At 36.3% G+C, this 27,845-nt stretch overlaps 1 protein-coding gene across 2 annotated transcripts in view; it reads left to right on the top strand.

The window, feature by feature from the left end:
• Positions 1-27,845, top strand: part of RNF13 (ring finger protein 13) — a 117,075-nt gene that overhangs the window by 57,365 nt on the left and 31,865 nt on the right. Inside the window, exons 5-6 of one of the 2 annotated variants that reach the window (XM_044670848.1) lie at positions 2,641-2,728; positions 17,140-17,230. In XM_044670848.1, the coding sequence (XP_044526783.1) occupies positions 2,641-2,728; positions 17,140-17,230 (179 nt within the window). Of the gene's footprint in view, positions 1-2,640; positions 2,729-13,410; positions 13,427-17,139; positions 17,231-27,845 lie in introns of those variants that run through there. The other variant, XM_044670850.1, reaches the window with a different exon arrangement.

Consider the following 27,845-nt stretch of genomic DNA (forward strand, 5'->3'; position numbering starts at 1 on the left):
CAACCCATTCAATTTCCATGCAGTTTTGATTTTTTGACATGAAATTAATTTTTCTAGACTTAAAAGTAATAGAATGGATATTTACACATACACAGAAGAACAGAAAAAGCATTACATATATAAAATTATAGGTTTCTGTTATTTACATCTTGCTTTAAAAAAAGTTTATAAGTAAAATTCAGCCTGAAGCTTAAACTTTACCCCCTTTTCTCCCTTCTTTTCTTCCTTCCCTCTCTTCCTGCTTTTTTAAACCCTTATATCTGTCTATCCATCACCCACTGTTCATCCCCCCGCCCCCATGCGTATTGGAAATAAAAAAAGAATCAAGTCCTTATAACAAATATTCTTGTGTCTGAAATTTTAAGTCTCTTTCCATATATTGAATCTATCACCCTTCTGTCAAGAGGTAGGTAGCATATTGCATTACCTGTCTTCTGGAATCCTTGTTGATCATAGCATTTATTAGAATTATCAAGTTTTTCAAAGTTAATTTCCTCTATCAAGTTATTGTATAAACTTTTCCTGGTTCTGTTTACTTCACTGCATCAGTTCATGCATATCTAAGAAATCCCTTTCATCAGTCTTTTTTTTAAATTTTTTTTTAAACTTTGTCATCTGTCTTAGAATCCATGCTGAAGGGGGCAGCTAGGTGGCTCAGTGAATTGAGAGCCAGGCCCATAGACAGGAGGTCCTAGGTTCAAATATGGCCTCAATCTAACCTCTGTTGCCCATCCCTTACTACTCTTTGGCCTTAGAACCAATACACAGTATTTATTCTAAGACAGAAGGTAAGGGTTAAAAAAAAAATCCATACTAAGTTTTGAGTCTTAAGGCAGAAGAGTGGTAAGGGTTGAGCAGTTAGAGTTAAGTAGCTTGTCCAGGGTCAAAGTGCGGGGAAGTGCCTGAGATCAGATTTGAACCCAGAATCCTATGTCTAGGTATGGCTCTCTATCCACTGAGTCACTTAGCTGCCTCTGTGATTTTGTTTTTTTGGTTTTTTTTTTGAGCCCTATAAAGTAATCCTTTGATACTTTGGTATGGCATTAAATAAGCAAATTAATTTAGGCAGTGTTGTTATTTTTATCATACTAGACTGTCTACTTATGAACAATTAATAGTTCTCCAATTATTTAGATGCCTTTATGTAAAATGTTTTGTAGTTGCTTTCACAGAATTCAGTTCCACTCAATGTTTTAATACATAGATTGAGAGAGAGTGCCTCTTACTTAGCAAAAAATGAACTATCTCAAAAATTAGATGCCATATCACACCACCTGCTCTTTTCATAAATGAGAAAATAGGTCCAAAGGGTCAAAGCCAAAAATTTCCCAGCTAGGTTGTTAGAAAATTTTAGCCTCCATATTTTATTAGGCAAAATGATAATAAACTTAACAAGTGAATTACCCTGTCCAGGTTACTTGTTTGGGGAAACCTCTATGAAAGATTGTGCTTATATCCAAGCCCCAAAACTTATAATTGTAGAGGATTTTAGTCTATGGACTGAATTTTTTCTCTTTGTAAAATGGATAAAGGGACTAGAGAGATGGCTTGTTTATTTTAGGCCTACCATTCTAGGATTCTGGCATTTTTAAAGCAGTTCCAAACAGTACAGACAGTATCATATCCCAAGAGCCCTTGGAACAGCTGTGCCCCTCAGACTCTTGACCTTTTTCCAATCTAGCCCTCATAATCATCATTGAGGAAAATACCATTGAGTAGGGGCTCAAATCATCCCGCAGCATTACCAGCTAATGACCAACTCTCACTGATAGGTCAAATAAGGTCAAATAATTCAGTATCAGAAACCTATGTGGTTTTATTAATGGAAAGGGCATTAAAGCAGAAACATTACCATCTACCTTGTTGCTAATACCCTATGAAATACAGGGTATTTTTATTTGATTTGTGGTTGATACTTCTATGAGTTATTTCCCCTTAATAGAGTGAACTCTAAGAGCATGGCTTATCTTTACTATTTATATCTCCAGTGCTATCACATTTAGAAAATGTTTGGTAAATTCTCATTCATTCATTGATGTACAAATTTGAGCAAGGACTAGGAAAGAATAACAAGTATCCACATGCCACAGAAACCTTGTACCATGATTTTTTTCTACCTACAATTTCAGTAGGCCTGAAAATCAGACCCCAGAAGATGATGGGCTTCAGTATCACTTAGTACTTCAGCGGTTATCATTAATATCATTCTTATCATCATCTTATCATCATCTCTTTTAATGAGAAATCAGAACAGAGGAGGAAAGCATCAATTTTTTAATAACATTATTTTAAAAGAAATATAAAATTAATTCTCATGAAGAAACAAAAGATTTAAAATTTCACATCTGAATCAAGAAGTCCTATATTCTGGTCCTGTCACTGTTGCTTATTAGCTGTGTAATCGGTTAACCTCTCAGTATCCAAACAAGCTTCTAAGGCATCTCTATAAGGCTATAGATATGGTGCCAGCCTGCATTGCTGCTATTTTCTTCACCCTGGAGTTCTCTATACCAGTGAAAACATAGGTCCTTTCCCTGCCTTTTCTTTATTCCTGTAAGTACATTGCTTTGCTTTCATCAAAGTTTAGTGTTGCAAAAGATATTAGTATTCCTCACATTCTGTACTTTCTCTGACTTACAGGTTTTACATGCGCAGAAAGCCGGATATAAAGCAGCCATAGTACACAATGTTGATTCTGATGACCTAATTAGCATGGGATCCAACGACAGTAAGTACAGGTATCACTTTTCTTCTCTCCTGTTTGAAAATTGTCTCAAATTTTACTTGGAGTATCCCTTCATTTTATTTTTATGTTTCTGACATCAGAGTAGCCTGTATGTTGTAGACATAATAAATAAGCTTTCTCTTTTCTAGTAAATTCACTGGTTCTGTGCCACACTGTTGCATTTTTTTTTTGACTTTTTTTTTTTAAACCCTTGTACTTCGGTGTATTGTCTCATAGGTGGAAGAGTGGTAAGGGTGGGTAATGGGGGTCAAGTGACTTGCCCAGGGTCACACAGCTGGGAAGTGGCTGAGGCCGGGTTTGAACCTAGGACCTCCTGTCTCTAGGCCTGACTCTCACTCCACTGAGCTACCCAGCTGCCCCCTCACTGTTGCATTTTTGATTCCTTGATATTTTTCAGTTGAGACAAGTAGTAAAATGATAAAAGTCAGAGGATAATTGAAGGTGCAAAAGACTATTGAGAATTCTTTTATTTATAGTTATGTGTATATATGTTATTTATACAAATATTGGGTTGGGAATATAGCAAAATAATTTTCTGCTTTATTTTTAAATGGAAACTCAGAATTTCAGGGTTTATTTTGTATTGATAATTTTTGTTTTTATGACACCTTTATTTCTTAAAATATCCCTTCCCCTTCCAATATATGCCACACATTTCTTAACCAAAGAATAATAATGGAAAATGGAAAAAAAATGTTCATCAAAACTAAACAATACATCTACAAGTCTTAAAATTTGCATTGTTGTAGTCATCATGTATATTGTTTTCCTTGTTCTACTTGCTTCACTCTGCTTGGGTTCATATATCTTTACCCAAGATTCTCTGAATTCTTCATATTCATCATTTCTACTTATTATATTCTTTTTTTTTAAGTATATTTATGGTTTTATTTTAGGGTTTTGGTTAATGTATGAGTTTGCTCTTACAACAATGACCAACATGGAAGTGTGTTTTGCATGATGATAAAAATAAAATTTAAAAAATACTAAGTATTGGTTCCAAAGCAAAAGAATGGTAAGGTGTAGGCAAAAGGGGTTAAGTTATTTGCCAAGGCTCCCACAGCTACATAGTATGTGAGATCAGATTTGAACCCAGCACCTTCTATCCCTAGGCCTGGTTCTTGATCCACTGAATCACTTATGTGCCCTACAGTGCTTATTATATTCTTTTATAAGTATTTTAGCAAGAACGAGGCCCTCTTTTTTATTCTTTGACCTCTGGGATATATACATCACCATGAGATCACCAAGTTAAGGAATATTGGCATTTTAAAAACATGTGGCAATTCAGATATACACACGTATACTAACTAGTCAAGACTAATTAGCTGTTAACCACTTAATATGTATGAATATGCCTCAGTTTTTCAAGTGAAAAGTTAACCTTTTGGGGGAAAAGGGTCAGTTTTGGTGAAATAATTATATTTATATGTTACTGGTTAGGACACAGATTTGATAAAGACATTTGAGCAATGTGGGTATATATATATATATATATTTTTTTAAACCCTTACCTTCCCTTTGAGTCAATATTGTGTATTGACTCCAAGGCAGAAGAGTGGTAAAGGTGGGCAATGGGGGTCAAGTGGCTTGCCCACGGTTACACAGCTAGGAAGTTTCTGAGGCTAGATTTGAACCCAGGACTTCCCATCTCTAGGCCTGGTTCTCAATCCACTGAGCTACCCAGCTGCCCCCATCAATGTGAGAATATTAAACTACTTAACTAAACTATTTTAATGTTAAATTTTTTTGTTAATTTAAGTAGCTTTCTACAACATGTATATGTTTGTATGTGTGTATCTAATACACACATATTCCTTATGGAAAGAAATTTATGGATCTAACTTGTGACTAAGCTAGAGGATGTATCAACATTATGTCCAAAATGGAACCCATTATCTTTCAATCTCCTGCCTTCTTTTCCTTCCCTGTTAAATAGAGGGCAACGCCATCCTATCCTGAGGTTCATAGTCTGGGAGTCATCTTGGACTTCTCACTAAATGTCACACCCCATATCCAAGACATGTGATTTCACTTTTGCTACATCTCTCAAATATACTCCTTTCTCTCTTCCTATATTATCTGTCTTTGAGAGTACAGCCCCATATCACCTGATACCTTGATTTTTGGAATAAACTTCTGGTGAGTCTGCTTGCCTCAAGTCTCTTCCTACTCCAATTCATCCTCTATTCAGCTGCTAAAATTATTTTCCTGATGTGTGGATCTAATCATGTCACTGCCCCTACTGAGTAAACACCAGAAGCTTCCTGTTGCCTCTAGGATCAAATACAAAATGGTCTTTTTGTCATTCAGAGCCCTCTAAAACCTACCCTCTCCCTCCTGCCTTTTCTGCCTTCTTAAACTATGTCCCCAACACATATTCTTCAATCCAGTGATATTGGCCTCCTGGCTCTTTGTTTGAACAATATATTTCATCTTTTTGCTCTGGGTATTTTTATTGCCTGCCTTCCATGTCTGGAATGTTCTCCCTTTTCAGTTACAACTATTGTACTCCTTGGCTTCCTTTTAGTCCTAGCTAAATCCCATCTTCTACAGGAAGCCTTCCTCCCTGCCCCTTCCCCCCAACCTTTTTTTAAAAAGATATTTTATTTCCTCAATTACATGTAATAACAATTTTCTACGTACTTTTTTTTTTTTAAACCCTTAACTTCTGTGTATTGGCTTATAGGTGGAAGATTGGTAAGGGTGGGCAATGGGGGTCAAGTGACTTGCCCAGGGTCATACAGCTGGGAAGTGTCTGAGGCCGGATTTGAACCTAGGACCTCCTATCTCTAGGCCTGACTCTCAATCCACTGAGCTACCCAGATGCCCCCCCACTACGTAGTTTTTTTAAAGTTATGAGATCCAAATCATCTCATTCCTTTCCCTCTCCCCTCCCAGAGATGGTAAGTAATTTGATCTGGCTTATACATATTGTAGTATTTAAAATTATGAGGCTGGTTGTAACTTATTAACTTTATTAAATCAAAAGTAGTAGTAGTAGTAGTAGTAGTAGTAGTAGTAGTAGTAGTTGCAGTAGTAGTTGCAGTAGTAGTTGCAGTAGTAGTTGCAGTAGTAGTAGTAGGAAGAGAGGAAAAAGTATTAGAGAGGTAGAGAGATATTTAACCTTCTGCAGATGCCATAATAGATTACAACCCAGCAAGGTTCTCTGTTCTTCCATGCTCACGCCAAAGACTTCAACTTCTTGCCAGTCTCAGTTTATAAGCTGTTTTATCATACATCTCAGGAACCAATCATAGTTTTTTAATTTGCTTGGGCCACCCAGTAGGCAGTGCCTTGGAATTATTGTTTCCTGTCTTGTTAGTTTGTTGGTTCTTTAACTTCCTTTATGTAAGGCTCATCTATATCTGAATTTACTCAGGGTTATTTGACTTCAAGGTCACTGGAAGATGACATAAAAAAAGTGACACTGGAGAGAGAGAAATTTGCTTCCAACAACCCCCCCCCCCCCCCCCGGTGATTCTTTTGGGAGACAAGCATGTTAAAATCTCCCTACTTGGGATCTTTGGGAAATTAACATGCCTAGTCTCCCCAGTGATTCATTTTACGTAGTTAGCTTATACATCTAAAGATTCTCTTACTAGAGGTGTGCAAAATATTGCATTTTACAAAGAGAGAATTATAACAATTTGGGGATGAGGGAAAGTAAAGAAAAAGGAGAAAGAAAACAAAAAATGATTGACAGAAGCACTGACAAAAAAAGCCAAATAGAGAGCACTTCCCTTTGGCATAAGAGTTTACATTCAGAATAAATGATATGTTCAACTCCCTTTAATTCAGTTCATTATATCCCAAAATTCACTCTGAATCTTTTGATGTAGTGTGTGGTTTCTGTAGGCATCCTTATGGCACCTTTTCCAAAAGATTCACTTTCCTGATTCAGGTGTTGATGATTTTCTTTTCCTAAAATTGCTTTAAAAGATCTTAAACCTTGGATTTTAGAATAATTATACAATCCCCTCTTAGGAGGGTTTTAACCAACACTAGAGTCACCCTGGGATACATGGCTGAGTTATGAAGTATATGAATCAATTCTCAAAAAGAAAACTCAAAACCCAAAAATCAAATAGAAGAGAAAAACATTAAATCTGTGTGTATATATATATATATATATAAAATTACAAGTTAAAAAAGAAAACCATGACAGGTCCTTGAATCACTAACAAGGCCCAATTAAAGTGACTTATGTCTTACAAACCTGCAGGACAATTGCAGTAATATTTCACTTATCCACCAGCAGCCAGGAATATAGAAAATTGCTATATTATAAAAGAGAAGGAGACGAGAGTCTGAGATAAAAGAGAAATGTGATTCTCTGGTCTGATTTTACCAATCTTAGGGAATGGGGAGCCAAAATGAAAGCCAAATGGAGGTACTTGTGGGAATCTGGTACGGGAAGTCCAATGTCTGAATTTGTCAAACAGCCACTTCCTTGAACCACAAAACAAGTTCTCTGTCTTGGTGCAGATCCTCTTCAGTCCCACAGGGATTGTTGGTCTCTTCGACCTTGTCCTTCTTGGCACTGTGCAGTGACTCTTATGTGATCCCTTCTTCTGAAATCAGACACAATTATTATTTAAAGTTCCATAACACTTAATAATCAAAGGCAGGTTTCCATATTCTAAAGTGTTTGGGTATGCATTGGTATAAGGGCTAATATATTGTAAATTTATCCTTCAATTCAAAAACATTAATCCTGATTCCACGTACTCAAATTCAAAAGAATAAGAAGAAAGAAAAAGATCAAATATCCTATTGTAAATATAAAGAAAAACAATAATAATTTAAAAAAAATCAGGAATCCATTCTTCACATTCTATTCTAACAATGTGTCAGCCAAACAGAGGCATAACACAAAGGTTTCTCACTTAGAAGGGAGCTCTATTTCTTTTCTAACTTGGCCATGATCAATGGTGTGAGTTACATATTTTTTTTTTGACAGAACATATAGCTAATAAGAAAAGCATACTAACTGAAGGCAACATAGTATAATGGAACATTTTATATTAAATTAATATGTAAACTTAAAAAGCAAAATCAAATATTAAAACAAACAAGAAGCAAATACAATATATGTGACAGGATACAGTCACTCATTGTCAGCAGAAAGTACCCATTTTACATATGAGCAATCATTCCAAGAGTCCTTTTCTTCAATTTTGATAGCTTTTGGAGTAGTTCACTGGAAATTATATACACCTTGTCTCCTGGGTACAGATCTGTATTAAAGATTGCGTTACAGAAACTTCTTCACTATGGGGAGGGGAATGTTGAGTTTGAGAGTCACAGAACAGGTTAAGAGAAATGAAGTCTATCTGTGATCCTCCTGATCTCAACCTCATTTCTCTTATCCCATTCTGTGACCTGCAAACTTGTCAGGGGAACAAACTAAAACAGTTAATATCAGTAAGGAAGTGGGGTCTGAAAGAGCTTAAAATTCATCTCCAGACTCTTTGAGGTCCCTTCCCCTCCCAAGTACCATCATTCATCTAGATTCTTTTGGCCATACCTCCGACCATACCTCTGGACATCTCTCTGGTCATTTTGACCATTTTTTTGTGATACCTCACAGTGACTAACAGATTTCTTGGCATGGTGCATTATAATCTGAGTTATAATTTACCCTATTACAATCACTGATCCTATTAGAGGATCTATTATTGTTATTATTGTCATTATTTCTCCAGCTTCTTCTGTTCCTATTTCCTGATTCCTGCAATTCATAGCTACATGCCCTTCCTTTCCACAAAAATAACATTAGTGATTGCTTCATGGATTCCTTTAAAGCTGTGGTTCCCAAACTTTTTTGGCCTACCGCCCCCTTTCCAGAAAAAAATATTACTTAGCGCCCCATGTCACATACTATCACCTCCCCCTTACAGTTATTCACCGCCCCCAAATGTACCTGTGGCCATCACTGCCCTCCTGGATCGCTGCAGCACCCACCAGGGGGTGTTGGTGCCCACTTTGGGAATCACTACTTTAAAGGAACTATGACACTCTGTATGTCTTACAGATCCTTCTTTTGCTTGTTCCTTTAATTTGGCTATTTCCTTCCTTAATTTCTCCTCTAATTTATTTTTTCCTCCTTTATTCTCTCCACTAACTCAGCTTCCTTTCTTTCTTCCTTTTTTATGGTCATCAAAAACATAAACTACTACCCTCTTTATTGTATTGACATCCATAGTGGACCAGACAGGGCATTTAGGCATAAAACATTTCTTAACAATCCTGCAGCAGTTATTTATAAAATGTATTCTTATGTGTCCAACATCTTTTTCCCTAGAAAGATATAGGTCAAGAAACCTGCATTCCAGTTCAAGTCTATCCATGAACTGAGATGGTTTCTCATTTTCACCTTGTTTCAAGTCTTCAAATTTAGTCCAGTTTCTTGGCCTGTCAGAATAAGCTCTCATTGCTTTTAGTAATGCATTTCTAGTGTAAAAGTGAAATTTGGGAGATGCTATCTAAAAGTATATATATTTTCTATGGACACGTAGAAATTATCAAACTACATTTCCCGTGGTCCAACGGGTTTCCGGTTCCGGTTCTCTGGGCGTGGGGATGTCTACGTCTCCACGCAGAGAAGAGTCTCCTGGGTTAAGAGGGAGTGGTCTCTTGGCCAGCAGACTGAGGAAGAAGTAATAATGACTGGAGCGGCGATTTTGAATTCTTACAAGCGCGTGGTCTAATAACTTTATCTATCAGCATGGCTTTAATTAAAATACTAATTTATATTATTATAGCAGCCTTTATTATTTTTCATATTTATACTAGCCTGACATAGATGTATGTAATCTTTAGTAGAATTTGGGTCTCAGGTAGGGCCTTCAGTGAGTCAATTAATTGCACCCTCTTCCTGGGCCTGGTTGACAAGAGAAAGAACTTTGCTTCTTTCTCTTTCTGTTAGCAGGGAGTGGAGCAATTTGGCGATACCTGTCCAGTTCAGATTGTAAGTTTGGTAAATGCTTTCAAACTTATTGATGTCTACAATGGGTTCATCTTCAAAGGAAGGATTTTTTTTTTCCCCTTTCAATCTCTAAATGTCTTGTGGAGAAAAAGGTATATGATGTCTAATATTTACTAAGTTCCCTCATTTATTATAAGTAAGAACATCCCTTAGAGGGAACAGGCCTGTATTTGAGTTGTTTGTGATCACCACTGTCTGGCTTGTTGCTCTGGAGTGGGCAGGGGAAGGGGGAGGAGAGGAGGGTTTTCAGAGTCAAACAAGCTATTTTTAGGGGATTGTGGGTTTGTTTGAGTTGTCAAGAAGATGAGCCCACAAGAGCCAGTCAGCATAGACTTTAGAATTCTTATGGCCAATGGCCAATTTTAGTTCTTTCAGAACTTTAAAGTCAAATGAATCAAATCTTGGCCCGCTAAAGGATTTTACTGCCCGTGCTTTACAGTCTCTTTGCTTCCTTCTTTGACATACCATCTTCTTTTGGGAAATTAGCGTCATCCCAAGAATTCAGTAGTTTGTGCAGGGGTGAACCTGGAGGAATCTTGCCCAATTTCCTCTGATTTTTTGCAATATTTCCCATAGTGTCTAGTCTTTTGGCCCTGAATTTTATGTGCTTAGAGTAGTCTCAGCATTTACTATGTAGATGGTTATTATTGAGCTAAAGCTATCTTCTGTAGTATGCATGTTTAGTTTTTTGACTTGACATGATTGGCCTTCTGCGAGACCTTTAATCCTTAAGTTGTCTCTACTTGTCTTCAAAAGCACAATGTTTTACTTAAGAGATTTTTTTTTTTTTACATTATTGCTTTTTGCCTCTTTTTTCGATTGTCCTTTACTTTTGTGTATTTTTTGTTCCCAGTCAGTTGTTCTTTCTTTTATTTCTTCAGTGAGATTTGCTTTTCTGGATTTAAGTGTTTCTATTCTGCCTATTATTTCTGCTGTGTAGGCCATGAAATCTGCTTTCACAATTCTTATTTTTCTTTTGAACTATTCATTAACATTATGTTGTAGTTACATCACGCTGCTGGCTCATTAGATGTTGATGCATTTTCCTTTATCTTTCAGCATTGATTAATAATTATCTCCATTCATTTAACTGATTTTGAGTCCATTATTACTTTCTGTATAAGCTTAGGAGTTGGAACCACTAGGGTTCCTACCTAAGTGAAGGACCCCATAGGAATAGTAAAGAGGGCACCCCTAAAATCTCTCTTTCCTGTACCCCTTCTTTTCTCAATCCCTGATTTGTGAATAATAAAAGCCATTTAACAGTCAGATTGCGTTCCAGTGTGCCTGAGAGACAGTAAGGAGAGGGGAACTACAGCTTGGCCTGGCAGACTTGAGCCATACCATCTACTGTGAAAATAACCAACCTTGGGGGAGGTTTGAGTGAACCTCGTCCTCATTCAAGATTGGATTGGGGTACCACATACCTCCTCTTGTAGGGAAGCCTTGCCCCCAACTCTTGTGGGGTGGCATGACCATCCAGGTCACCCAGTTTTGGGGTGACACTCCTTTAAAGTCTCCCGGGGGGCAGCTAGGTAGCTCATTGGATTGAGAGCCAGGCCTAGAGACGGGAGCTCCTAGGTTCAAAGCCGGCCTCAGACACTTCCCAGCTGTGTGACCCTGGGCAAGTCACTTGACTGCTACTGCCCATCCTTACCACTCTTCCACCTAGGAGCCAAAACACAGAAGTTAAGGGTTTAAAAACAAAAAAAAAAAACCAAATAAAGTCTCCCGGGGTATATTTCGCCCAAGGGGAGTGCTGGAGGAGCAAAGTCACCATACAGATCCCTCCCCCCTTCTATCAACATCCATTCCTGGGGGAGCCCTTTTATTTTTATACCCTAAGTATCCAGAAGGTTCTAAGTATCCAGAAGGTTATGTATAATGTTGTTTGTCCTTCAATTTTGAAGCACTAATGACATGGATGATGATTTGACTCGTACATGAATTGGATCTAAGTGAATCAGAGTCAATCATCAGCCTATATCTTTTTTCTGGAGTCATTGAAATCCAAGGGGAAGACAAAAGTTAGGGTGACTGGCTATGACCTTGTTGTCTTCAATGCCTAACCATGCTCTAAGTGTTCCATGGTGCTTGTTTCAGCTGCGTTCATGATTGTTGGAACAAATTGATGTATGAATAGAGATGTAAAATTTAAATTATTATCAATAATGATAACTCCTGGTTCTTATTTTCCATAGAGTTTTATTAACAAGCTGTCAAGATAGAGAAAGCAGATTAAAGCCTAATCTAACCTAATTGACCACCACCTGGCTCTCAGTCAGGCTCCCTAGCCACATTCCCGGAAACAGAGAGAATGGGTGGCGCCATACCAAAACTTTTATCCTCCGTCCATTCACTCAGTGTTCACGCAGTGTAAGCTCACAAATGGGATGCTGGGTAAGATGAGCTGCGTCAGAAGAGCTTTGGGGATTTGAATTCTATCTACACAGTATCCCCTGTGTTTCTCTGGGAGATGAGCATGTTGAAACATCCCAGATTAGCATGCCTAGTCTCCCCAATGAATCATTTCACATAACCTGCTTTTATCTCTAAAGATCTCTTACTAGAGGTGCATATAATATTGTACTTTCTAAGGGGAAATTACAATAATTTGGGCATAAGAGGAAGATAAAGGAGAAAGAGAGCAAAACCAATGGTTGGTAGGTACATTGACAAAAAGTCAATTAGGGAGCAATTCCCTTTGGCATAAGAGTTTACATTTAGAGTAAATGTGTTCAACCCCTCCCTCAGTTCAATTGACTATATCCCAAAGTTCATTCTGGATGTTTTGATGCAGTTTGTGGTTTCTGCAGGCATCTTTATGGGGCCTTCTCTAAACAGTTCACATTCTCAATTCGGGGAGTTAGTGAGTTTCTTTTCCTGAAATTACTCTCAAAACAAAACAAAAAAATTTAAATCTCGAATTTAACAAAAATTATACAATCCCCCCCTGAGGAGAGTGTTGACCAACACCTGGATCAACTTAGGATACTTATCTGAGTTATGGAGTATATAAATCAATTCTCAAAAGAAAACCCAAAAAACATTAAATGAAAACCCAAATAAAAGAGAAAAAGTTAAATTTTTTTTGGGTGGGAATATGTCAAAATCAAATTGTATATAAAATTCTGAGTAAGCAAGAATAACCCCATAACCGGTCCTTGAGTGCCCAGTAAAGTGATTTATGTCCCATAAACCTGTAGGACAATTGCAGCAATAATGCAGCCAAGACTACAGAAAATTGCCATACTGTGAAACAGAGAAAAGTGACTAGATTTTGAAGTAAAAGGGAAGTATCACTCCATGGTCTATAGATCCTTCAGTGGTCTATGGAGAATACCACAGTATTTTTCCTTTTAAGACCATATTTAATTACTCTTTCTCTTAATTATTTGAACTATTACATCATCAAGAACCATGTAATTGAGAATATGAATTAAACTATATTTATATAACTGTTGAAGGACAATCATTTAAGACAAAGGGGCTTTGAGATTATTGAGGACTGGCATATAATTATGTTGGAAATCAAAAGTTCTTTTAGCTCTTTTGAAGTATTCGCCTTTTTTTAAAAAAAAAAATGAAACCTTGTATTTTAGAATCAATACTAAGCATCAGTTCCAAGGCAGAAGAGAGGGAAGGCCTGGGCCAGTGATGGCGAACCCATGGCATGGGTGCCAAAGATGGCACGCAGAGTACTCTCTGTGGACACTCAGTTCCCCCACTTCCCCCCCCCCCAAACCTCCCAGAGTTCATTATTAGAAAAGCAGAGGGATTCAGATGGGGCTGTCCCCCTCCCTTCTCCATCGAGCCTGACAACATTTTATCACATCCCCAGCCCCCTCACCTAGCAACCCAGTGGAAGCATTTCCTCCCTCCCTTGTTTGTGTGGGGTAAGGGGTGGATGGGGCACAGCACTCCATCTCTTAAAGGTTCACCATCACTGACCTAGGCATTTGGGATTAAATGACTTCCCCAGGGTCACAGAGCTAGGAAGACTCAATTTGAACCCAGGACCTCCTGTCTCCAAGTTTGACTCTATCCAATGAACCATCTATCTGCCCCAGTTATTGGCTTTTAAGTATTGTCTTGTTATGATTCCAGAGATGAACTAAATTTGAGAAGTTAAAACTTAAAAGTTGAACTTTTATCTTCTGGCCATGCCATAAAATACAGTATTTTCTTAATCATGAAGACTCCAGTGCCAGACACACTTGGTAATATTTGTTTTTTTCTTCTCCCAATTACATATCAAAACAATTTCTAACATTTTTCAAAGAATATTGAGTCTTGATCACACCTCCCCCTCCTTGAGAGAGTAAGCAATCTCACATAGCTTTTTCATGTGCAATCACATAAACCATTTTTCCATATTAATACTTTTGTGGAAGGAAACGAATTAAAAAAATTAAGTGAAAAAAGTTTGCTTTGGTCTGGATTCAGGCACTATCAGTTCATCAGTTCTTTTTCTCTGGAAGCAGATTGCATTTTTTATTGAGTCCTTTGGGATAGTTTTGGATCACTGTATTACTGAGAATAAATTTATGTACAGTTTTCCTGTCCTTGTGTATGGTGTTCTCCTGGTTCTGCTTATTTCACTCTACTTCAGTTCATATTTTCCAATGAGATATTTTTTTCATTCTTTTGTCTTTGATTATTTCTTGATGTTAATGGAGTTATTAGCTTCCACTTGCCCAATTTTATTTTTTATGGCATGATTTCTTGAGTGAGCTTTTGTACCACCGTTTGTATTTGGTTAGTTCTATTTTGTAAAAAGTTCTTTTTCTCAGTGAATTTTTGTACCTCTTTTTCTATATGGCCAATTCTGCCTTTAAAAAAGAACCAAACCCTTGCTGTTTGTCTTAGAATCAATTCTGTATATTGGTTCCAAGGCAGAGGAATACTAAGGGGTAGGCAAAGGAGATTAAGTAACTTGTCCAGGGTTGAATCAGATTTGAACTCAGGATCTCCTTTCTCTAGTTCTGACTCTTACTCTACTATACTACCTAGTAGCTGCTATCCAATTCTGCTTTTTAAGGAGTTCTTCTCTTCATTGGATTTTTTTTTTTTGCCTCTTTTACTAATTGGCCTATTTTTTTTTGATGGTATTAATTTCTTCAGTATTTTTTTGTGCCTCTTTTACCTTTTTCAAGATTTTCCTGTATCACTCCCCTTCCCTCCCACCCCCAGTTTTTCCTGATTTTAAAAAACCTATTTGAGCTCCTCCATTAATTCCTTTCGGGCTTGAGAGCAATTCATATTTTTCTTGGAGGCTTTGGATGCAGGAGTATTGACTTTGTTGTCTTCTTCTGAGTTTATATTTTGGTCTTCCTTATCATTGAAATAACTTTGTGTGTTGAGTTTCTCTTTTTGTTGTTTGCTCATTTGCCAATTTTTTTCTTTTCATTTAAAAAACTGTTAAAGTTGGGCTCTGTAACTGAGGCTAAGGGAGCACTGTTCCAAGCTTCAGATGTGAGGTGGGACTTCAAGAATTTTTAAAATTTGTTAAATAACTCTATTAGTTATTTGAACCACTTTTTCATATGACATCCTTTTAAAACTTCTTTTTAAAACTGTTTGGCTCCCTTTACTATTTATTGGGGGATACTTTGCAAATTTTTATATACCATATGAATATTATTTTTTTCTTCCTTTTTAGAGATCAGCCTAAGAACTAAAACAGGTTTATATATTAACTTGTAGGTCAAAGCATAGATATCTTCCCAGAGTAAGAGTTTCCAGGATCCAAGATTGAGTGATATTTTAGAGTACTAAGATACCACAGAAATGTTTGAGTTTTCTTTTCTTCAAGGACAGGATAGGTTAACCAAATACACCATCAAATTTGTTATGGCAAAACCTCAAAGAGAGTAGTGAAGTACCATACCTTTCCTCTACCCCAACGCCCCCACCTTATAGTCACAAAACTAAAGAAAATAACTTTAATTTCCCTTAAGTTTTCACAGTGAAAAGAAACACTTGTATTAGTTACATTATTACAATTGGACTCTAACCAGACAACAATCGGTTTTCCTTTGCCTCAGGAGACTATAAAAGAAAGAGAAAGAAAGAACCTATTATCAGTGCTTAGTGTAACCTATAGAGTTACAGAAATCTCAGAGAAGCAAAAAACTTGAACTTTGGCTTGAGGCTTTGATAGTTAAAAGTTTTAAACAGCATTATTATTTGCAATAAATTTAAATTTTTTTCTGAATTTTTTGCATTTGGTTATAGGAAAATATGTAATAGAATCTTTTGATATCTTAGGCTTATTATATAAAAATAAATATGCTCTTTCCAGAAAGAAAGTCTTTTAAACTTATCAAATTTAACTAAACTACATTAAATGACCATGTTAATGCTTATTATCTAATAATGGTGCCCCAAATGATATTCCCCAAATGATGGCTAATTAAAGCCATTTTTATTTTGCTCCAGAATGTGTTTGTTTTAATATTTAAATATGCATGTGTCAGAAATTCTAGGAGCTCACAAGACTTCAAATTGAAAAAAACCCAGTACATTGTGAAGATCAGACCTAGGTGACCCTAAAAGTTTATCCAGTTCTCCATTTCTGCCCTTTGGCCAAGTTTTTGCTCATTATTTCAGTCTAGGCATGTGTGGTTACTTCTTAGGCTCTTATAAAACATTCTGAACTCAGTCTTGCTGTTGTTTTTGGCATTCTCTATTTGACTCCAGACTTTCTCTAAAAAGGGTAATATTTTCATTTTTTTTAAATGTCATTTTAAAGATCTGAGCCAAATATGGAAAGAAAACCTAAAATTTTCTTCTCTTTCTCTCTTAGTAGTTTAGTTTATTACATCAACTTTTGGGATGCTGCTGATTTAGTGAATTCTGTTCACTGATATAGAGGCTTTCTCTCCATATCTTAGTAGATAAGCTTCCAGAGCTGCTCTAGTGAATGAACATTTCGCACCTCGTGATAGCAGTTTTTTTTTCCACTTTGTGATGTCAATGAGTCCAGTGACAAAACATTCTGTCTAAGTGGAGAAATTGAAGCCTCTCCAGCTTGATGTAGAATCTTCCAGAACATGTGCTTTGCTTACATAGCCCTTATGCAGTATTTTAGGTTTGCAAAGAACTTTATATATGTTATCTCTTTAAGAGCTCAAAGTATATTCAAAATGAGAGAAGAACTTTTGTGGAGGATCATTTTTTAAAAGTAGTTAAATAAATATAAATCCCTTAGCCTCTTTGTGAAAGTAGAAAGATTTGCTGGGACAAAACTTATAATGTGAAAAATCTACCTGGTATTAATTAAAGATTAACTGAAATTGCTTCTCGAAGTATTTATTATTATTATTATTATTATCATTATTATCATTATTATTATTATTATTTACAAATAGACATTTAAAGGTAATTTTTTTTTATACAGTTGGTATTTTAAAGAAGATTGACATTCCTTCTGTCTTTATTGGTGAGGCATCAGCTAATTCACTTAAAGATGAATTCACATATGAAAAAGGGTAAGTAAATCATACAAAAATTATCCTTATCTAACATTCCTATTTGTTGTATAATATATTTGTATGATTTATGGGTTAATAACATTTCATCCTGATTTTTCCATATTGTCCAGCTTTTACTATTTTGTTTTTCATATTTGATTTCAATTGATAGAGGGAAGATGAAGGGAAAAGAGTGAAATTAAAATAATTTAATTATGTTATTTAGTATATATTAGAGAAACGTTTGGCTAGGTGAGTAGTTTTGAAACTTGGAGCAAGAAGGAAGATTTTTATTAGTAAATTATGATTAGTAGCATGTCTGTGGAAAGAAAAATGAATTGGATAACTTAAGTACTGAGGTTCAAATCTCAGCTCTGCTATTTGCATGTAATTGCTGTCCTGTGAAATTAGGGAGGTTGGATTAGATGGCCCCTGAAATCCTAGATACCATGTAAGAACTTCTTTCCAGAGTCTTTCGGCTCTGATACTCATTTTATTGTATGACCTTGGATGAAGAATTTTTCTGAATCAGAAAGGAACCTCAGATATTTTTTTGTCCAACTCGCAATTAAACAAGTAATTATAAAACATCTTTGGTGAAATGAGGGAATTGCACTAAATGACCTCCAAGATCCATTTTATTTCTAAGATTTTGTGACGTTAACCAAGACTAAATATATTCACATTATCATCGATAATTGATAGTTAATTCATACCCTAAATTTATGTAATATATCTGTTTCAAGTTACCTGTAGTATTATGGTCTCTTTTTTCCTCACAATATACTTAATCAATCCATATTTAAACTGATTTATAAGTAAAGGTTTATTAAAATAAGCATTTACTGTGTACCAGGCATTGTGCTAAGCACTAGGGATACAAAGAAAGTATAAATATTTCCCTGCCCTCAAGAAACTTAAATTCTAGTGTAGATAATACATATAGATGATGTATATGTACATCCCTACACACACACATTCACAGATACACATAGACAGGATATGAGAGGAACCTTAAAAGACAAAGTAGGAGCAGTTGCTAAGACTGGGAAAAACCTGCTACTGAAGATAAGAGTTTCAGTTGAGTCTTGATGGAAACCAGTCCAAGATTCTGGGAGGCTGGATAAGAGTAAGGAGAATACTGCACAGTAGGCTGTCCTTTGCACAAAATGTATAGAGAAAGAAGATGGTGTGTGGTATTTAAGGAGTGGTGAGCAGGCATGGGGAGTTGTATTGTACAGCGTGTAGAGAGGCCAGTAAAGTGTCAGAAGACTAGCATGGTTGGAAGGGGCCAGGTTGTGAAGAGCTTGACTTCTAAGAAGAACCAGGTAGGCATTATCACCTCTGGCTCATAGAAGATGCTGGATCTAGAACCCTAAGCCTATCCTCCCCCTCCTTTCCTTCATTAACCTGTGACAGATTCAAATGTAACTTGTCCTCTAGCTGTCTATCAATTAAGAGAAGCCATGGTGATTGTCGCATAGGATAGTGTGCATTTTACTATCTCATCTAGTCAAAAAATGTACCTTATTAAGGAGTTATTAGCAAACAAGGAAAGTAGAACAGAATAAATAAGCTATTAACTTTGTTGGTACTGAAATGATCAAGCAGTCATAATGTATTGAATTAAAGGAGTGTGTCTAGAATGGCATCTTCCTGTTCAAATGGCACCCTCTTTGCTCTGATATACTATTGCAGCTTTTGTCTCTAGACTCTTCATATACTTAGGTGTGATTTCCATACAGTTCAGAGGGGTTTATACCAAGAGTAGGGCCATTATTATTTATTATGTGGGCCTCAATAAGTTCATCAATTAGTGGTGATCAAGTCCCTAATACTAAATGCTAAACTCTTGGCATATAATGAAAGGCAAAAAACAGTTTTTATTTTTAAGGATTTCGTGGTCTATAATGAAGGAGGTACCATGCAGACAATTATGTGCAAATAAGATACATATGGGATAATTAGAAGATAATCAGTAGAGGAAAGATGCTAATCTTAAGAGTGGTTGGAAAGGATTCTTTGAGAAAGTGGGACTTCAGCTGGTACTCAAAATCCTAACAAAGAAGGCCAGAGATAAAGATGAGGGTCAGAATTCAAGTACTGTGAAGATAGAATTTACTCTCCCTTTGCCTATTTTTAGCTAATCAAATCAAGAACTTAAAGTACCCCTACTTAACATTAAGTAAGGTAAGAGAGTTCAGTGTCACTTACTAGAGTAAGCCATAAAACCTAAATTTAAACTCCTATAGTACAGAGGACTATTCATGTTCATGAAAATGTAGAGTTGGGAGTTCTGTGTACAAGAAAGAGCAGAGTCTAATGTCACTGGATCTCAGAATATATGAAGGAAATTAAGGTAGAAGACAACTAGAAAGGCAGGAGAGGGCCAGGTTACCAAATGCTTTAAAAACCGAACAGAGCATTTTATATTTGATCCTTAGGGGAAGTAACATGGTCAGACCTTCAATTTAGGAAGACTAATTTGATCTTTGAGTGGAAGATGGACTGTAATGGAGAGAGAATCAAAGCATGGAAATCAATTAAGTAGAAACAATAGCACTTGACAACTCTCTGGATATGGGTATGGGAGGTGGTAGCAAAAGACAGTCAGGAATCAAGAATGATATTTTGACACTAATAGGGAAGTTAGGAAGAAGGGATTTGGCTTGAGAGAAACGATGAGAACAATTTTGAAAGATGTGAAGGTGGGGGCAGCTGGGTAGCTCAGTGGAGTGAGAGTCAGGCCTAGAGACAGGAGGTCCTAGGTTCAAACCCGGCCTCAGCCACTTCCCAGCTGTGTGACCCTGGGCAAGTCACTTGACCCCCATTGCCCACCCTTACCAATCTTCCACCTATGAGACAATACACCAAAGTACAAGGGTTTAAAAAAAAAAAAGAAAGATGTGAAGGGAATTTACACCCTTCTCCTGGGGTTGCACATGGGATGTTGCCCTATGTCCCTACATTCCTATGTCCTGATGTAGTTTATATGACTTTAAACTTGAACCAGACATGACTCTCAATTTGTATTGTATGTATGGATGTAAAAGAGGGGATAAAAGGGACAAATGGGAGAGTGCTCACTCTTTCTGTCTCTGGTATCTGGGGAAGAAACTTGCTGCTGGGGATGCTGCTGGAAGCACCTACGTGAGAACTAGATTAGGCTACTTTAATTCTATCTATTTCTCATATTTTACTCATCCAAGTAATTCTAATAAATTTTATTATTTAAAGCCATTCTCATATTTTAACTCTTAGAGAATATATTGATTTTATAATGCCCAGAGGACATCCAATTTGAGAATCTGAAGTTGGAGATGTGAGACTGGAAGTTGATGAGAGGTTAGGGCTAGATAAGAACTTGTAATCATCAGCATAGAGAAGATAATTGAGTGTGATGAAATCAAGTGAAATAGTCAAAACAGTTTTATTGGAGGTATGACCCCCCTCTGCATGGTACAACCACTTGGAGTCACAGAGTTGAGTGAAAGGTGTGGATGAAGAGCAGCCTTGAAAAGCCTCAGCAAGCCTTCATATGAGAGGTGATAGTCCTCCCTGAACATCTCATACACCTCAAAGAGAAGAGAGTGGAATGAAAATAGACTGAATGTATAAGGAAATTTCAGAGTTCATGAATGTGAAAATGGTGTGTTTGTGTGAGATGGCAAGATCAAGGGATATGCCAATCTCTCTCTGTAGCTGCTATAGAGTAGAGGAGATGGGGAAATGAATAAGTTGAGGAATCTGGAGGTAAGAATGTGTGAGAACATATCATTATGTGTGATTTAAGGATAGGAGTTAGGGAAAAGAGAGATTAAACTTGTGGCTACCAGAATCTTGATTGGGTGATGAATATGGATTGAGTGAAACCCAAAAAAGTCACTGAGTATGAATGTACAGAGAAGGCCTTGGGGTGGCACAAGGAATGATACTTCCTCCACCTCAACCAGTGAAGTAAAGGGTGGGGAGAAGTGTGATTAGTGCTGGAAAGAGAATCCAGGGTAGCCATTTCATTAGAAGGAAACCTGGGTTTCATTGGGGTTAATTAGATGGAGAGAGTGAGAAGGGAGGAGATTTGAGATGAAAGAAGTTTGTCATCTAGTTTGTCATTCGAGAGGGCACAGTTTGGGATTATTTGTGGGTATCTGTTGAGGAGGGCTTGCCTAAGGGGGATAGTAACAAAGGAAAAGACTGTGAGAAAGGAGGTTTGTATTAGAGGGAGAAGTCAGCTGGGGGAGGGGTCAGATACCATCATCTGGAGCAATTTAGAAATATAGCCTGGCTCATCTCATATTATGGGGTTTGCATTTTTTTTTATAACATGACTATGATGTGGGGTTGTGGAGAAAATGAAGAAGCCAAGCTCATTTTCTGTATCCTGAGCTATCACCAAATGTCCTGACTTTTTGTCTTGGCATTGGACTTCCATGACTGGAAATTAGTGAAGCAGTTCTGCATCACTTAAATTCAGTTTGCGTGCAAGTCAAAAGACTTAATCAGTGATGTCATTTTGGTCCTTTTCAATATGAAGGACAAAAACTAGACCTGTGACACTTAAATATTTCACTCAAAGGTCATTGACAGGAATCTTTATGTTAATTCTTCAGTGTAACTATAATCACATATGCAGGTATTATTTCCATCCATACTTGCAATTCCAAGTTCCATAGAACTTCCACAGAGGATCTACCCAGTCTCCCTGTGGCATTCCTCTTGTCTTTTTTGTATTTTAGGGGTAATAATAGTGGAGTACTTGAGATATCTGTCCATTTGTTATCACTTTCTCTCACCATATGACTTGCTCTTTCTACATTCTTTTTAGGTGATATTTCATATTTCTTCTTTCTTAAACTACTTTTTTTTTTTTTTTTTTTTTTGCATAGCAATCATTACTGGGACTATACAATAGAATTCTTGTGCTTACCATTTATTTTTCCATTCCCTCTTGCCTCACATACTACTTTTGATTCTTGGGAGACTATGGTTTTTAAGATTCACAACTAGATAGCCTTAATGGGAGGACATTCGTGTTTTAAAAAAGACAAGTCTTGTAATAGGGAGAAACTTGTGACCATTAAAAAACAGTACAGAATTTCCAAATGCGATTCAACCAATTCTTATTAATTTCTGGGACCAACTCATTGTCAACAATGCCTAACTACATGCCTCAGTCTGGACATTAGGCATTTTTTTCATCCTTTTAATTTCCTATTAATTATTCATCAACAGGCATAATTTTCTGTTCCAGTGTCAATATGAGAAAAAGGAAGGAATAACACCAAGTTAGGTCAAAGTAGATACTGGTGAACTGTAAAACTTAAATTATATTTGCTCCCCTTCTTGAGTGTTTTATATTCATTTGTATAAGCAATCAAACCAAGAGTCATGAGTTCATTCTATATTCAGTAACAATTGGTGATTAGTACTAGACATTTCTCTAACATTAGCTTTTTTCCTGCTAATAGCAGGATAGAATTCTTTTTTCTGACTCTTTATAGTGTAAAAAATAGTTATCTACTTGCATGGTAAATCATATTGATCATCTATTAGGTACAAGTTCTTGAAGCTGCTTAAAATTGAATAGGAAAGATGAAAGCTATAAAAATAACAAAAGGGACAATGAATCTGTTGTTATAGTTACCTCCCAAGGTCATAAATTTGAGGCTAGCATAATTTTATTTTTCAATTAAAAAGGATTTTCTCTCCCATCATCATTCAGTCATTCATTCACCATGGTCATGGAGAAAATTCAGTGCAGAATCCTAGTGAAAGCAGTATTCCCTATAAATTGCAAAGTCCCTTAAGATACTTCTCTTTGGGAATAGCATTGCACTTATTGTTTCAAGTCCATAACATTGTAGAACCTCCTAAGTGAGATCCGTAATCATTCGAAAAAGTTACACTGACTTATCTACAGAGAAAAAACAACAAGAAGTGAATAAAGAATGACTGTTATCCAGACTAAGAGTCCAAGATAAAGTCTGGCCTCAGATACTTTCTAGCTGTGTGACCCTGGGCAAGTCACTTATCTCCCATTGCCCATTACTGCTCTTCTGCTCTAGAACTAATACATAGTATTGATTCTAAGATGAAAGGTATGGTGTTTTTTTTTTGTTTGTTTGTTTGTTTGTTTGTTTTAAGTCTTAAGATATAGCTGAATGGACAATTTATGAAGTCATCTGGAGAGTTTGATGGATGGATGTATGAATGGATAGATACATAAAACTTTGGACAGAGGCTACAAATGAACAATAAGTTGGACCCAGAATGAAGAGAAGCAGAGTGAGCTGAATGGCTTTTGGGAATTTATAAAGTTCTTTTTGAGGTCATCAAGCATGAAATAGAATGGGTTTTTGCATATATACATAGCAAAATAGAGAAAGAGGAATGTTTGTGCAATATTAGGGTTTCTTTTACATACCTGTTTGCTTTTCTTTTTATGGGCATGATAAGATTAACTTGTTGCTTTCAAAATTGTCCTTTCAAAAGTTTGATGACTTTTTGGTTATAGTTCCAAGTAGCTTTTTAGAAAGGTATGAAGGCATAGGGCCCTATACAGTGATCACCCAGGCCTGGTCAAAGTAGTGGGACCAATCTAGAATAGACTTTCCACAGTAGGGCAGATGACCCACCTATCTCATTCTTTTATGTCAACAACACCTGGGGCCTTGCCCCTTTTCCTCTGTGTAGTTTCTGCTCTAATCTTAGCATGTATCTGGATTCTTTGATATGTGTATGTGAAATTCTAATATCATACAAGTTTCTGTAATACATGCAATCACAGCAATAATTATTCTGATGTGAATCCTTTGTCATCTTCTATTTAAGCCCAAAGAAGACTGAGGTAGAAATCAACTGAAAATCCACTGCTAGTTTTTGAGAAATGTTTTTCAAAATTCCAAGGTTGGAATTTTAGTATTGTCATGGAGATATTCCCTCTGTGAAGCTTTGATAGTTTCTTGGAAGAAATCGTACCATATTAAGTCTGAAGACCCAAAACAAGAAATTCTCCAAAAGAAATAAACTGTTTTTCCATCCTTTCCGATGGATGTTTCCTTGGTATTTGATATATAGGAAAGCCAGTAAGTGGCTCATTTTTCCTTCTGAACCTTTCTGGCTTCATAAAAGGGAACATTCCACTAGGGGGTGCCAGAGTATTTCTGGTATCACAGTAGACACTCTACAGGCACCGGAGGTATTGAAAGTTGTGCCTGATTCTGAGGAAGGGCAGAATTTGTTATTGCATCATAATTTATGCCAATCACATCATTATTTGCATGAATCTGTTAATTTTCTATATAGTATTAATTCATTAATCAGTAGCATAGTTAATACCAAAGTGAAGAAGTCACAAGACATTATTGCTATCCTCTGAATTTCCAAATCAAAATCTCTAGTCTTTTACCTAGCCAATTTACAAATCATGTATCTGAGTGGTAGACATTTTATTGCTTCTAATTTTGTTTCTTTTTATCCACTTTATCAAAGAATGTGGAACATTGTGCACAAGCATCTTATTTTTAGAAGCTTAGTCTTTATCTTACTCTTGTTAATAGAATGAAATTCTTCAGAGGAATAATATGGCTTTGATAACTGCTTTTCTATGTATAAAGGATTTATATGCCAAATTACTTATTCCGTTAGATAAATATGTACAATCTGATTAACTTTTCCTTGATCAAATCTGAAAGGAAAAAGAAAACCATCTTTCCAACCTTATTCTTCCATATGATATATCTGTGGTATCAAGTTAAAATGAGTACTGTACTATATTTTTTGCTTTAAGACTGTTAAAACCCAAACTACCCCCTGGAGAATGTATATATTGTTGCTGTGACTTTAGAGCATGGTTTTCTAAGTCAAAGTGTGACTTAAATTAGCCTTGAAGTATAGAAAAATCTGTGTATATGACTTGGAGTTCTTCTCAGACCATATTATTATATTTATAGTTTAAAATTGTATTCTGTTTTCAATAAGAAAAATAAGAGCATAAAATTACTTTTGATGTATGAATAAAAAAAACATAAGAACATAAAATTACTTTTGAGGTATGAAAATGACTACTTTTAAACAATGTAATTAAAAATATTGACTAACTATAAAACTGTTAGCAAACTAGATTGAAATAGTTTGAAAAATAGAAAATAGACTTGTTTTTCTTAGGGGGAATTCCCTTTGCTAGTTATTTCTACATGCCTGATTTATTTAACAGAACAAGTGTTAAGAAGCAAGGTGACCAGAATGAAGATGATGGCGAGGATGATAGCTAGCAAATGATTTATATAGCACATTAAAATATGCTAAGTATTCTACATTGTTATCTCATTTGATCCTCACAGTAACCCTCTGAGGTAGGTGACTACAGATATATTATGGAACAAGTAAAAATTTAGAAAATATTGTAAAAAACTATATATATTTAAAATACATCTTATTTTGTCATTTTAGCTCAAGGCTTAAATTGGGTAATATCCCCAGGGTTGTTGTGTAATGCTCTTTTTTGGTGGAGATTGGCAGACTAGGCAGAAAATGACATTTTAAATTTGAAGAGGTGAATAAATCCTTAAAATTAATCATCTTACTGATGTAGCACTATGCTCTAAACTAAATAGCTTTCTAAAGAAAAATCATAATAACTTGAAAAGAAAAATTAACCTGTTGCTTAATTTAGGAAAACTAGCTTGGCCTCTCCCTCTCAATACTTTCCCCACATGGTCCTCCATCTCAACTAATCCTCGGTTAAATTTTTTCTTTGCAAAGTTTCCACGATGTCTTTTTTTTGCCAAATCTGGTAGGTTTTCCCCCTGTTACTTTTTATTCCTCTTGATATCTTTGCTGTATTTGATAGTGTTGACTACTCTTATCTCTAGATTTTTAAGCCACTTCTCTTAGTTTTCCTGTTTTATTCAATACTTGAGTCTTATTTACTATATCATCTTTATTCCTGGGATTTCATTTGTCTCTCTCTTCTTATTGATCCCATCAGCCACCTTGTATTTTGCACTGAAGTGAGCTTCAGGCCAGCATCAGTAGTTGCCTTTTGGACATTTCAGACTGATTCTCCTTAGCCATCTTAAGCACAATGTATCCAAATCAGAATTCATTCTCTCTCCTCCTTTCCCTCCCCCCCTCATTTTCCATGTTTTTCTACTTTTGTTGAAAGCACCACCATATTTCTATACTCCCAATTCAGTAATGTTCTTATCCTTAATTCCTTATTCTCCTTCACCCCATATAACTTTTCACTTGTTAAATCTTGCTATTTTTACTTCCACATCTTTTGAACCTGACTTTAGTTCATTATCACTTCTCATCTAGATTATTGTAGCAGCCTCCTAATTTGACTTTTCTTTGAGTCTCTATCCACTTCCACACTACTTCCAAAATTATTTTCTTTAAGTGCAGATTTAACTATATCACTGTCCTACTCAAAAAACTCTAGTGGTTTCATGTTATCTCTAGAATCCTAAACTCTTTTGTTTAACTTTTAAAACCATTCACAACTTTGTACCAAAGTTATCATTTCTAGCCTCGTTAGACATTGCCACCCATCTTTTATTCTATGACTTTGTTCAACACACAACCTTCTATCTTCCAAATCTTTGCATTAGCTGACTTCCATCCCTCAAAATGTATTCTTTACTCATGTTGACCTTATACTTATGACCCTTTTTCCTTTGAGATGAGCCTTAGATGCCAGCTGCTCTGTGAAACTTTTCCTGATCCCTTCAACTGCTAGTGATTCTTCTCTCAAACAACTTTGTATATACATCTTTTTAAAGTAGAAGCTTTACATGAGTAGGAATTTTCTTTAATTACATCTGTATCCCCAGTTCCTGGTATAGAGGCTCACATGGTTGTTTGCCCTGTCTTCTTTATCCATTTATCTATTTATTTATTTATTCATTCATCCATCCATCCCACTCATTTATTTATTTATTCATGCATTCATTTATTGATTCATTCATTCATCCATTATTTATTCATTCATATGTGTGTGTGTGTGTGTGTGTGTGTGTTTGTGTTTATTATTAACGCCCTTACCAATACTACTTATTCCAAGGCAAAAGAGTAGTAAGGGCTGGGCAATGGAGGTGAAGTGATTTGTCCAGGGTCACACAGCTGGGAAGTGTCTGAGGCCAGATTTGAACCTAGGACCTCCCATCTGTAGTCCTGGCTCTCAATCTACTGAACCACCTAGCTGTTCCCCTTTCCTTTTTAAGAGGACCAAGAGATCATCAGGGTGATATCTTGACTTGCACAGAAATTGGGTTTAAGTGAAGCAGAGTTGCACAGTCATCTGCCTCACTCTCTTTTCCAGAGTTAATTAAAGTCCAGTGGCAAGACAGAAGTTAGGATGACTGGCTGTGGCCTGGAATGCAGGCTTCTTTCATGTCTGACCATGTCTAGGCACTCTACTATTCACCACCTTCTAACTATTGGAACAAATTGTTCTCCTCCATCCATTCCACCAGGGGAAGTCCTCACATGCTTGGCATAGACATCCCTCTAATTCACAGACAGGTTTGAGGCCTGTTAGTTTAGCCTCTGCCAAGACAGTTTTACCAGTGTGACTGCTATGCACGCCAGAACATCTTGGAGCCACAGATGAGAATTGTGTGAAAGATGG

This window comes from Gracilinanus agilis, chromosome 3, assembly GCF_016433145.1.
Source record: "Gracilinanus agilis isolate LMUSP501 chromosome 3, AgileGrace, whole genome shotgun sequence".
NCBI classification, from domain to species: Eukaryota; Metazoa; Chordata; class Mammalia; order Didelphimorphia; family Didelphidae; genus Gracilinanus; species Gracilinanus agilis.